Source organism: Carcharodon carcharias, chromosome 14, assembly GCF_017639515.1.
Source record: "Carcharodon carcharias isolate sCarCar2 chromosome 14, sCarCar2.pri, whole genome shotgun sequence".
Taxonomy (NCBI): domain Eukaryota; kingdom Metazoa; phylum Chordata; class Chondrichthyes; order Lamniformes; family Lamnidae; genus Carcharodon; species Carcharodon carcharias.
This window is the reverse complement of record NC_054480.1, coordinates 2,105,762-2,119,743: the sequence shown is the minus strand read 5'-3', so window position 1 is coordinate 2,119,743 and position 13,982 is coordinate 2,105,762. Positions and strand designations below refer to the sequence as shown.

Sequence of the window (13,982 nt, the reverse complement as noted above, 5' to 3'; positions counted from 1 at the left end):
GTTTTCGAAGGACACTGGAAGTTTTGAACCAGCGCGGTGTGGAGAAGCAAGCCTGCCGGAGAGCTAGGAGATACTTTGGAGCTGTTCCTGTAGTGTCACACATCTGCCAGAAGTGCAGGAGATCGTGAAAGGAAAAGCCATATTTCGATTACATTAGTTAGTTAATCCAAAAGCATGTTTTCTTCAGCTTGATGTATTAGCTGCTTGTTAAGTAATGTTTGATCTATGTTGATTTTGTTTGTTACAGTAAAAGTTTTAAAATGTGAAATCTTGTCCACCAGGTTATTTGTCAGTCACTGGGAAATTCATCTCATTTTAAAAATTAACAGTCTCTATGGGGATCATAGCAAATATAATGTCTCTTCCAAAAGAAAATGGCAGTTCTGACAGTGCAGTACTCCCTCAATACAGCAGCATGGATTATGCACTCAAGTTTCTGGAGTGGGCCTTGAACCCATGACCTTCTGACATAGAGGCAAGAGTGTTACCCAATGAACCACCACTGACACCATTAGCGGAATAAATAGCAAATGTTACATGCAAATATTTCAAAAAAGGCATTAATCCACGTAAAACATTAGTGAAACAGTCCAACAGAAAGTAAAATCTAATAGAATATAAGACATGCGTCTGGGAATGAAGGTTCTGAGCAGTAAGAATTGACAGAAAAAGAATGACTGGTGGTAAATATTTTTTCTTTTATTAAAACGAAGTCCCAAAAATAGAAGATATATTTAAGCTGGCAGTGTCACTTCTGTCACACACAGGTAAAAAGTGCACTTTACACTAAATGGAAATCTTTGAAAGTCATCATAAGATGTTTTAGTATTCAATAAAATACAATCTCCCACTTCTCCTCATTGTTTGGCCATTTTTCTCATCGGAAGCCCAGTACATCACACTACAAGCTGTCAATTCCTGGTGGGCAGCGGTGGGGGGAATTGAGAAAATTCCTCAGCTCACTATAAGTTGGAGGAAGAGGGGATGAGTTCCTCTGGCAGCTATATGTTAGCAACGCTATAAGTACAACAGCAAGATTTTGTCCAATAACTGGATTAATGATCATTACCATTTATCACATAGCTCTCTGGATATCAGACGGTAGAATTTCAATGGGAATTTCCCCCAATCTCCTGCAAATGTTGACAGAAATCTTGTTGAAACAGTGCAATTCATGCCATTCCTATGGGATTTCTGTCGCAGTTATGATGATCAGGAAAACCCATAGAAATTCTACACCTATATATTTAGGACGTTGCAAACATATAACTACCTCCCGGAAATGTTCTCCCCACTGCCCATCTGTAGAACCCAGAAGTAAAACTGATATAAGGAACTTCACTGCCAAACAACGGACTGCCTCACCAGATTGAGTGTTTGAAGTTGAGCTGCTGTGCAGTGGAGACTATCCTCCCAGCAGAAGTAAGGGAGAGAAGTTAGGAGTTCCTCATCTGGCTGCCCTCTCCTCCAAACTCCCCTCTGGTCTAGGGACATAGCTGGAAGTGATAAGCTAGCTGTTAATGTTCAGAGAGGATTAAAACAATTCCTTAAAAAAAACCTAAAATCCTGGGCAAGAAAAAAATAAATCAGAATTGATAATTTCCTTAACATTTTCTTTCTCACATAAAAACTGAAATTGTCTCTTAGTTCCATACACAAAGCATTCAAAGTACAAATATTAATGCATAGGATAATCTAAAACTTAAGCTCTATACAAATATACATGATAATGACAACTCCCACCCTCTTTTTCGCAACAGAAAATATATGTAGAAAGGAGAGAAAGGCGCGTGTAGATGCTACACAATATATATATTAAATCACCGTAGCTTATCGCAATAGTGATAAACACACAGACCTTGCAGGAGTCACTTAGAAATCCTTGGAGAACCCTCTAGAGATGGAGCACTCATTGCTGCTGGTCAGAAAGTCAATTGAAAGCTGTAACACCCTACAAATATAGATAAAATCAAGTATCTGTGGAATAATGGGATAACACTGGAGTCTTTTCTGTGCGCGGTCAAGGAGGGATTAGTAATATAAGGGAGTGAACAAAGCACCACTGATATATGAAGGTCTACACCTGAAGTATTAACCTATCTTTCTCTTTCAGAAACTGACTGGCCTGCTGTGTATTCTTAATACTATTGACTTTAGGTTATTAGTGAATTTCTTAAACTCAGCTAATAATCTAGTGTGGCCCAAAATGTTACCCACTGTTTGAAAATAGCACCAGTAAGGATCCTTATTGTTTCAAACATATTTAATATCTCTTATGAATTTTTCTGCTCACTAATATCAGGTCAGATAAAACTTTGGTTTGATTCACAATAAAGCTCTCTCTGTTCTGTCCAACATTGTACCTCTGCACAGCAGCAATGTGACACTTATTATTTCCTAAACCTTGAGGTATGAGAGCGGTAACAGTCTTTTTAGAATCTGGTCCAGTCTCTGTGATTGACTCAGTAATTGGATACTTCAATTGGTCAGAAAGGCAGGTCTGCATACTGTTGGATGCATCGGTGTCTGCCGGCACTGTCGAGGCCTTTCGTGCCTGGTGGGCTCCGGGGGTGGGGTGGGGGGGTCTGAGGTGCTTTAATGACCCTCTTAATCACATTTTGATTTTATGTTTGCAAGTTTTATTTAAACTTTGTCTTTGGTTTTACAGCTAACCTAACTTAGGGGCTGTGTTTACTTTATCCCTCATTTTGTTAATTTAGTTTAATTGTTTGACTCTGAAAGAGTTACTGTTGGAAGAATGGCCAGCCAGCCAAACTGGCTCACTAATTGAATGACAAGGATGAGACCAAGTCAATGCCTTAATGGGGTGTGGGGGAATGGTAGTTGCAGCAACAGTGAGAATTATATCAATGCTCCAGCAGAACTGTTTCAATTCATAGAATCAAAGTGCAGGAGGCATTCGGCCCATTGAATCTGCACCTGCTCTTTTGAAGACCAACCCTAGTTCTTTCTCTGTATCCCTGCAGGTTTTCCCTCCTTCAAGTGTTTATCCAATTCCCTGTTAAAAACTACAATTGAATCTTTTTCCCCTACCTTATCATTAGTTAATGACTATGATAGCTTTACAACCTGGGTAAGTGGGGTGTGTCTCTCCAGGGAGAGTTTGCATTCTGTATCAGGCAAACACATATTTTTACTGAAATGGATTCCACAGTAACTGGACTTGGAGGCTCTTAAACTTGCGATGCGCTTCCACATTTTAAAAAATTCTTTCATGAGGTGTGAGTATCGCTGGCCAGCATTTACGGCCCATCCCTTATTGCCCTTGAGAAGGTGGTGGTGAGCTGCCTTCTTGAACTCCTATGGCCCATGTGATGGACATTGGGTTAGGTAAAGCAAAAAATTATCTGTCAACTTTGTGATCTGATCAAAACTGTCAATTTAGGGGCAGTTTTGAGCTGTGGATGCAGAAGAACTGAAACTGCCCAAATTCATTAAAAATAGAAAACAGGGTATTTCCTCTTATCTGGGGTTACATTCAAATGCAATTTGCAGGTGACAGGACAATGTTTAATCTCACTGTACCACTTAGATTGCCCGGGATATAACCTGATGCTTCATTAGCACAAGATCACCATCACTGGGAGAAAGTGAGTGTCACATCTATGAAAATGTGATATGTTAATGCTTTCTGCAACACACAAATAGTATCCTTGGGACATGTAGAGGTTTTGGCAACTATGGCTACAAGATTTTAAAATATCGAGGGGTGTAAATGCCAAAGTCCACATGGATACAGATGTGCATTTAAAATTTTAAAGGCAGATAGAAAAATACACTATTCTCACCAAGACAGGAGAAAAGGGGCAACAGACTGGCAAGAAAATTCAGCAAGGCATCAGGTTTACTGGAAAGGCTGTTCCTCACAATCCCTCTTCAGGCAGAAACCCAGCGAAAAACAGATTCGTGAAAATTCTAATACCACCTCCCAACTGCATTGCGTTTTCTATGGTCTATACTACTCCTGGTTAAAGTCGGAACTAAAATTAACAACTAAAATTCTCAGTAAAGATTACAAATTCAAGGTAAACTGGAATGAGTGCTTTATTCATGCCCACCCACCTCAGCTAAACTTAAAAGAATCAGTCAATGTAGTGATGGCAATAAGGCACTTTATAGCTGATGTCACTGACTGGCACTAATACTGACAGTCTCAGGGGCCACAGGATGGAGGCTATGTGAAATGAGAAAATGTCACACTGATGCAGTAAGGTGCTCTCCTGAGATTGGTGCTGCAATAAATTGGGACAAACAGGAGAGAGCGTAACTCTGCACTGGTGTTTTACCTGACTTGGAAGATGGTTGGAGCTGGAACAGGGTGTCCAAAATGGAAACTGTTCCACTTCCCCAGCACCAGGATCCCTCCATTAAACAAGCATAAAACTTGCACAAAAGGCTCCAGATTCTATTAATCCACTGCTCTAAGGCACCTTCTGGGCAACACATTGGGAGATTAGTGCAACTGTGTTCACTGTAGGTGAGTAGGCTGTCAGTACGGAGAGTCATTCAGCTCCATAATAAGTGAAGTGGAACACTGCAGCTATTCTAGGGGACAGGAATTATAAAGTGCATTCCACTCTCTGAGAATTCATGGCATCAGGTGGTGTTGGTGAATTATAGCACTTTGCTGAGAAGCTGCTAGGCTGTCTCAGTTTGGTTAAGTTTTTATTTACTTGATCCCCCATCACAAAAATAATCACACATAATTATAAAATGTTAGCTTTGTGAAACTTCCTTGTACCTACAATAACTGCCAGCAATCTAAATCCAAACCAATCACTGAAACATGCCGGCCAAGCTAAGCTACAGATATCCCAAAGGCTCTCTTTCTGACGTCTGAAACTATTATTTAACTGCATTCAAGGTCAAAGCATACTTCAGGCAACTGTGAAACTGGCACTGGTATGAAATGCTGATTCCTTGCTCTTGACTAACAGTTGCACACACAGCACGCCCAGAGAGTGAGATTTCTGATGATTGATTTGGAGACATTTTAGTAGCCTATGACCCTTGTATTCAATGTCTATTCTCAATGAATAACTGATTTAAGGGAAAAGATGTACACAGGGGTCTGGTGGCTATGCCCAGCCTGATGGCTGAATGTGGCAGGTTTCTAGGATTTCTACACATAATAATACTCTATATTCTCATACAAATCTGATCCTAGGAACGCTACATAATAAACCCTAAGCAGAACAAGCGTTATGTTGTGCGGCATTGCTTTCAGCGGTTTGCCCGCTCGCTGACGACATCCTGCAGTCGCTTTAACAAAATGTCATCGTTTTCTTGGCAGAGACATTTTGCTGGAGACTCGCTGTCACTTTCCATGGTGAACGCCCGCTTCCTGCTAAGCCGCTCGCCCTGTTTGATCATACAGTTGATATCCCTGAGATTCTGTGAAAATTTTGAAACAAGAGAGACAGACAACTAATCATCAATTAAATTATGACTGGAATTTTTATAATTCTAACTTTTAACATGCAGATATTTTATCCCCTCCATCCAATTTTGTTGCCTCATCCCTCCTCCAAAGTACTGAGCTACAGTTTCATAGGTGAATTGGGTAATCTAGTAAGTGACCTGAAAAGTCATTCTCCACATGTGATCCAGAGGTGGGTAAGCCATCACAATTGACTTTAACCTCGGCCAATATCTGCATACTTAGACGTGCACACAGAGGCACTCCTGCACATACATGAAACAGCAATCACAATGGAGAATTTCAACTGAATTTTCTTTTCTCTGGCTGAAACATGCTGCAGCAAACTGTGGTGTCCCCATGGCCTCCTTGGCTGAGATGACATAATTCAGCAGAGGCCTGGCATCACAAGATAATTATAGATGATGAGAGCCATTGGCTCATGTTCATTCATTCAAAAAATCCGACAGTTCCCCTATTGCAGCATTTAATTGCCTCTTGAATGATTCAACACAGCTAGTATTTACATAGCAGCTTTGATTAGTGAAACATCCCATAGCACTTTACAGAAGCATTTTAAACAAAATCTGACACTGAACCATATAAGGAGATATTAGGGCAGGTGACCAAAGTTTGGTCCATGAGCTAGGTTTTAAGGAGCGTGTGTAAGGAGTAAAATGAGGTAGAGAGGTTTAGAGAAGGAACTCCAGAGCTATGGGCATGGCCATTAATGGTACTGCAATTAAAATCGGGCTCAAAAGGCCAGAATTAGAAAAGTGCAGTTATTTTGAAGGGTTGTGGTGCTGGGGAAGTTACAGAGATAGGGAGGGGGGCAAGGATTTGAAAATTGAGGTTGCATTTTTAAAAATTGAGGCGTCTTAACTGGGAGCTAATGCAGGTCAGTTGATTCCAGTGTTTTCTCCACCAGTCTGAGAGTTTTATTGCACAAAGCATAATCAATTCTTGGGGCAGAATTTTCTCTTTGTCAGGTAGGCGTGGCGGGTGGGCCTAGGAGCAGCCGGGAAAAGCTCCTCAACCTCAAATTCACACTAGCTAGCCAGTTACCGGCCAGTCAGCATGAATGGCGCGCTGAGAAGCTCAGTGCTGCTGCGGTGGGGGCAGGAGAAGGGCGAGGGCTGAAGTCTGCACATGTATGGGGGCTCCGCACACTGAAAGCTCTCTGAGGGCACAAAGCTGCCTCAGGGAGCCGAAAAATTGTACACACATAAAGATTTTAAAAATGATATAAACATGTCCCACATGTCCCTCTTCATGTGACTGAGTCACATGTTAAAAGCCTTCATAAATCAAAGTATTGAGTATAGGAGTAGGGATGTTATGGTGAGGTTGTATAAGACATTGGTGAGGCCAACTTTGCAGTATTGTGTGCAGTTCTGGTTGCCTAACTACAGGAAGGATATCAGTAAGATTGAGAGAGTGCAGAGAAGATTTACTAGGATGTTGCCGGGTCTTAAGGAGTTGAGTTACAGGGAAAGATTAAGCAGGTTAGGACTTTATTCCTTGGAGTGTAGAAGAATGAGGGGAGATATGATAGAAGTTTACAAAATTATGAGGGGTATAGACAGAGTAAATGCGAGTAGGCTCTTTCCACTTAGATTAGGAGAAATAAACAGGAGAGGACATGGCTTTAGGGTGAAAGGGGAAAGGTTTAGGGGGAACATTAGGGCGAACTTCTTCACTCAGAGAGTGGTGAGAGTGTGGAACGAGCTGCCATCTGACGTGGTAAATGCAGGCTCACTCTTAAGTTTTGAGAATAAAGTAGATAGGTACATGGATGGGAGAGGTCTGGAGGGTTATGGACTAGGTGCAGGTCAATGGGACTAGCGGAATAATATTTTGGCGCAGACTAGAAGGGCCGAATGGCCTGTTTTCTGTGCTGTAGTGTTCTATGGTTCTATGATGTTAAAAATTTCTTTATTGTGTTTTTATTTGCTGTTGGAAACCTCATCCTGCCTGTGGATGAGATTTCGTAAAAATGCAAAGGCCGTCTGGCCTACTGGCCCAACCGCCAACCGTAAGGTTGGACAGGTAACGAAAAATACAAATTAATTATTTGCTTAAGGGCTTTAAAAGGCTTCTTAATTGCCGCTGGGTGCGCTGTTGACCCTTGCGAAATATCGTGTAAGATGACACTGGGACGCTTGCCTGGCGTCACTGCGCACTATTTTACTCCTGATCGGGTTGGGCGCACGCCCATGCAGGATGTAAAATTCTGCCCTTGGAAAGGAGAATTTCCAGTTTTCAATCCTTCCTACTTTTTAACTAGCTGAACTTTGTGCCCTCCTGCCCTATTCCAGCAATTTAATTTGAAGTAAAATTCCACAGCTACCATTCTCTAATATAAGATCACATCTCAGAGACACTTTTCAAGGCCAAGAAGCTCAGGTTGCTCCTGTCTTTTGTTACAACACACTCCTCACATTGGAGATCAGGCTTGTGGCTCTTTCCTGTACTCTGGCCCCAGTACCTGAATATCTGCTTGTGTCCTGGTGACCACAACAGCCCTCAAGATGTGCTTTGAATGGAATCCTATACAGGCTGATCACCCGAACACCACTTACTTGGATTTATATTCTACTAATTTGGCTACATCGTTCAATATCCTATTAGTTCTATCGAACGTGGAAACGCCTAGGTCTTTTCAACTTTATCCATCGCTATTCAACGCCATTTACCATGTACATGTGTTGTCGATTTTTGTGTGTACATTATACACTTATCTGCGTTAAATTTTATCAGCCACTATTCTGCCACACACATATTTTGTCCAGTTAATTCCATAATTTCTGAGATGCGGCCTTTAATCCTGGGACCTTCCTTGTGTGAATGGTTCAGTATGACAGCGTATTATTCAGGTTATTACAGATCGCTACTTCCACAAGCTTCCAATGAGGGAGAGAAAATGGACCAACCACCTTTAGTTTCTCATTTACCTCTGAGGTCAGGGACAGGCAATTAAAAGAGCAAGTTAGTCATCCACTCACTTCCCCAGTAGCACAAATGACTGGTGCAATTAAAAATGTTGCTAAAAACGCAGTTTATTTCCTAGCATGTCTTTAGTAGAACAGTCGAAGGCTTCATAAACATCCTTAAGAGCCTCCAGCCATTTCCCTGATCAACTTTCTGGATACTTTGACCATTTTTCCACGGGAAAGATTTGGAAAATGTTACCCTTAATGTTGTATTTTAAAGGATAGAGCATTACTGCAAGGAAATAAAGTAGCCAGAGATATTACATAGTTAAGATGCTAATGATCTAATTTAAAAAAAAAGATATTTAATCTGCTAAATAAACCTGAAACAGAACCACAAACATGACCAATGTGAGCAACAACTCACCTTTGATGGGCTCCGGTTAAATCTGTACATCATGGCTGTGCGCGGTGTGAGGGAGGTGCCATTCTTGTGAGGGGAGATATAGACCGCATGTCGCTGTGATATCCGTCGTGGAGATATAGGATGGGGTTTAACATTTGGAAAAGGTGACAATGGCGGAGCTTCCACCTGTCAAGGTCAAAGTCAAAAGCTGTAGTTTGATGCTGATACAATGGAATTAAAATCCATACACCCCAGTTTTAAAATCCAGTTATTAAACAATCCCAAAGGTGATTATTCGGGAATCATGCCTGGAGTCTATTCCACATACCATGATATACACAGGCTTCTCTACACATGGATTTCTTCACCCCACTACCAGCCAAACTAATTTTTCCCAAGCACCATCCCAATGGATACAAGAAGGTGCAATTGAATATAGCAGACCAAGAAGTATTTTCCAAACATTTTCCCACAAAGGAAGAAGCAGTGTAACCCCTTTGCACTTCTGCATAGTATTGCTACAAATATGACAGGGTTTTACGATTGGGTTTTGTTCGAGCTGTTGGCCTTAATAGTCATTTACATACCCACTGGAACCCTACCAAACACCTCAGATGATGAAAATGGTCACCTTTGCCTTGAAGGACGAACAGGATTCATGGTAGCAAGGCTGTAATGGGCACCCAGCAGTGTGAGAAGACAAATCTGGGCCATTACACTGCTGATTTGTCGCAATGTGATGTCACTGTCTACTATTTCTTAGAAGAAATATTCTGGGTCAACTTTTTGGATTTTTTCGATCATTTTTCCACAGTAAGGATTTGGAAAATATCACACTCAATTTTAAAGGATAACACAATACTTTAAGGGAAGAAAGGAATCCGGGACAGTAGATAGTTAAGAAGCTAATGAGCTCATTTCAATGGAAATAGTAATCAATTTGGTGGCCTGTCTCCATAGTTCATTGTGCTGGAAGGTTTTTGATCTCTCTCTGACTGGAAGTGATCAGGAATAAAGCATTAAAAATTAGTCCAGCTTTTGCAACAGAAACTGTAGCTGACGAAAAAGCAGGGTCAAAAAGTCAGGATGCAAAGGAGCTGATCTGTTTAAGTTAATCAAAACAACCCGCTCAAATGGGATAACCAGGTGGCACATAGTCTTTTCTCATCTAGCAATTCCTATGATATATATGAATCTAATCAACAACTATCACTCTGTATGTTCACCTTATCAGGGAATAAAGGAGCTCAACAAATTGAACCAAATTTTGCCTCACTTCTTCATTAGCTCCACAGATGCCGTTAGACCTGCTGAGTTTTACCAGCATTTTTTGTTTTTGTTTCAGATTTCCAGCATCCGCAGTATTTTGCATTTACATTTGCCTCATTTCTTGTCAGATCGGTCTGTGTTCAGGGAGATTTAATAAATACACATGCAAACCACATGGGGCTGAAATTTCAGGTCTCGCCAGAGGTGGGAATGGAGGTGGATGGGGGTACAAAAATACTGGCGCTGGCCAGGGTACCAGTTTCCTGGCACCAGGATTCACCAGAGTGGGGAGAGGGCGACCCTGTTATGCTCCTGATCCATTAACAGTGCCAATTAAAATTGTTAGGCATGCTCATTGAGAGCATTAATAGGCATATTCTAATTCTGATGGGGGCACAGGGGCTGCTTGAGCTGTCTGGTGACCAGGTGAACAAAGGTGGACACACAGCCGGAAGCCAGTCATGGCTGCCCCAGGGAATTAGGCGAGTCCCATGAAATGGTAAATGACGCAGAGGGGGACTTGGCACTGGCATACATGTGCCATCCAGTCAAGGTAGGCTGCAGGGAGGGTGGGCAGTAAGCGTCGAGCAGTGCAGGGGTTTGTCACTCTACTGGCATCGCAAGGCTACCAGATGCAACTGGTGGGTCACCTGAACACAAGGAAGGCAGCAGCTGGCAATGGGGTCACGACTCTCAGATTTTGGGTCCGCTAGCGATGAGAAACAACATCCTCCTCAGGAGGGGCAGAGCTGCTGGCATCAGGAGCTCCAGGTGAATTAAAGGGGTACCATTGTGAAAAACAGGGAAAAATTTCTCCCCCGTTGGGGAGGAGGGGGGGTTGTGTAGGGATGGGCGCAAACCCGATTAGCGCCCTTCATTGGGTCCACGCCGCCATTTTAAGTAGGCAGGCCAATTAAGGCCTGCAAAGTGTGACGCTTGCCTGGAAACGCTGAGCGCTCCCTGTGCGGGCCGGGGGTGTTGGGGGGGTGGATTCCCTGAGTCGGGGCCAGCGCTTTTTCGCACATGCACGCAAAAGAGTGCAGAAATCTCCCTGAGGCACAGAGGTGCCTCAGAGAGATCAGTTTGATATTTAGAAACTAAAATAAATGAATTAAAAACTTTTAAAACATGTCCCCTCATATGACACCATCACATGAGCTGGGACATGTCAAAGAATTATTTCAAAAATTTTTATTGATCTTTAAAGCACTTCATGAAACCTCATCCCGCCTGTGGATGCTGCGCACCCGCTGAACTGAAACCTCATCCCGCCTGTGGATGCTGCGTGCCCGCTGAACTGAAACCTCATCCCGCCTGTGGATGCTGCGCGCCCACTGAACTGAAAATTTAAATGACGTGTGATGACATCGGGACGCCTGTCCGACATCACCGTGCCTCATTTTATGTGTCGGCGAGCGGGCCCCGCCTCCGCTCGCCCACCGGAGAGTTCAACATCAAGGGGGTTACCATTGACCTGAAACTGAACTGGACCAGCCAGATCAATACTGTGGCTACAAGAGCAGGTCAGAGGCTAGGAATCCTGCAGCGAGTAACTCACCTCCTGACTCTCCAAAGCCTGTCCACCATCTACAAGGCACAAGTCAGGAGTGTGATGGAATAATCCCCACTTGCCTGGATGATTGCAGCTCCCACAACACTCAAGAAGCTTGACACCATCCAGGACAAAGCAGCCCGTTTGATTGGCACCACATCCACAAACATTCACTCCCTCCACCACCGACGCACAGTAGGAGCAGTGTGTACCATCTACAAGATGCACTGCAGGAATTCTCCAAGGCTTCTTAGACAGCACCTTCCAAACCCATGACTGCTACCATCTAGAAGGACAAGGGCAGCAGATAGATGGGAACACCACCACCTGGAAGGTCCCCTTCAAGTCACTCACCATCCTGACTTGGAAATATATCGCCGTTCCTTCACTGTCACTGGTTCAAAATCCTGGAGCTCCCTCCCTAACAGCACTGTGGGTGTACCTATACCACATGGACTGCAGCAGTTCAAGAAGGCAGCTCACCACCACCTTCTCAAGGGCAATTAGGGACGGGCAATAAATGCTGGCCCAGCCAGTGAAGCTTACATCCCGTGAATGAATAAAAAAAAATCACATGTAATTCCTGCTTTGTGAGTTCAGTTAAAATGGTTCCCAAGATATCAACAATGTTTAATCTTTTGAACTGAGCAGTGCGCTCAAAGCCACAATCTCTCCCACATACTTTTGGGTGTAAAAGCCAAGTGAAGGGAGACATCTGAACTCTTGTTTTATCATTTACATCCAAAGCCAATGGGATGGATTTGCAGAATGGAAGCCACAAAAAACTCATAAAAACCCTAGAATAGGACACAATGAAATGAAATTTAACTTACTCAGCCACAGAAAACCATGGTTCAGATAATGGGATGATTATAGCCCCTTAATATTTTGCAGCCAAAGCAAGTTGTTAGTTTCTTGCAAAAACAGACTTGCGGTATGCGGTCCCCAGAACACCAGTTATAAAGCAATGCAGGAAGCCCATCAAATAAGAAAGGAATTTGACTTTTGAAATTATTGTGCACATGGAACACTGTTATACTTCAGAAATACTGATTAGCAGTCTCAAACAATCATGTTCACTTACCCCACACTCCAGTTTCACATTGGAGTACTTCAGTGCAAACTCTTTAATCCTGTTCACATAGATACCATTATAGAACTTAATGAGATCACCCCGCTCTTCCTCCATTGCTGCAGGATACTTGTTGGACAATCTAGTTGCAGACACTGGAGGGTTGCTTGCCTCGCCAGGACGATGTGCACTGTTGTTCTTTGAGCTAGGATCATCACTACTGGGCACTAGAAGTGGCACAAAAAAAGGAAAATAAAAGTTCTCAGGTTAAGATAGATTTCCTAAAATAACTGATCACTCCAGAAAGAAAGAGTAATTTCTTATTCCATTTCCAGTGAAAATCAAAGCAATTGTACCAGGAGTGTAATTTCAATTAATTTTAGTGTTTCCCAAGGTATAGGAAATCAGTGCTGAGAAATATAACACGTTTTCAGTGGTCCCAGATCAGAAGGGTAAAGAATAAAGGACCTTCGACTCTAGTGCTAGGGGGTTGGAGTTTAAAAATAGGGAAGTCTTGTTATAACTGTACAGGGCGTTGGTGAGGCCTCACCTGGAGTACTGTGTACAGTTTTGGTCCTCGTATTTAAGAAATGATATACTGGCATTGGAGCCTGCATTGGAATGAAGAGGTTGACTTATCAAGAATGGCTAAGCAGGTTGGGCCTTTATTCATTAGAGTTTAGAAGAATAACGGATGGTTTTACTGAAACTTACAAGATTCTGAGGGGGGTGACAAGGTAGATATTGAGATGTTTCCACTAGTAGGAGAATCTCGAGCAAGGGGACATTGTTAGGGAATAAGTGGACACTCATTTAAAACTGAGATGAGAAGCAATTTCTTCTCTCAGAGGGTAGTGAATGTCTGGAATTCTCTACCACAGAGAGTTGTGGAGGCTAGATCACAAAGTATTTAAAGAGGAGGTAGATAGATTTTTGAAATATCAGGAAGTTGAGGCCTGGGGCAGATTATCCACGATCTTATTGAATGGCAGGGCAGGCTTGAGGGGCCGAATGGCCTACTCCTGCTCCTATTTCTTATGTTCTGCCCCAGCTCAGCAACATGCTTTAATTTCAATCTTAGAAGAGCATTCCTTAAAAAATTTCAATTTCTCACACCTTCTATTTACTCTCCTGGCAGAATAATATATGATGTGAGGGCACTGAAGAGGAAGAGAACCAACATCTCAAAACAGCAGACTGAGTTCAGGTGTCTGATTATTTATAATTAAACAGTATCACTCAGAGGGGAGGAGGAATGGTACATATAGAGCTTATGTTTCTAATCTCTCACAGTAACAGCTTGCATTAAT

At 42.5% G+C, this 13,982-nt stretch overlaps 1 protein-coding gene across 9 annotated transcripts in view; it reads right to left on the bottom strand.

The window, feature by feature from the left end:
• Positions 1 to 678: 678 nt before the first annotated feature.
• The window catches only part of rbl1 (retinoblastoma-like 1 (p107)), a 119,697-nt gene continuing 106,393 nt past the window's right edge, over positions 679 to 13,982 (bottom strand). For all 9 annotated transcript variants that reach the window (XM_041204572.1, XM_041204577.1, XM_041204574.1 and 6 more), the window contains exons 20-22: positions 12,685 to 12,899; positions 8,801 to 8,965; positions 679 to 5,415 (exon numbers count right to left, since the gene is read on the bottom strand). In XM_041204572.1, coding sequence (XP_041060506.1) covers positions 5,245 to 5,415; positions 8,801 to 8,965; positions 12,685 to 12,899 — 551 coding nt within the window. In that variant the 3' untranslated portion in view covers positions 679 to 5,244. The remainder of the gene's footprint in view (positions 5,416 to 8,800; positions 8,966 to 12,684; positions 12,900 to 13,982) is intronic.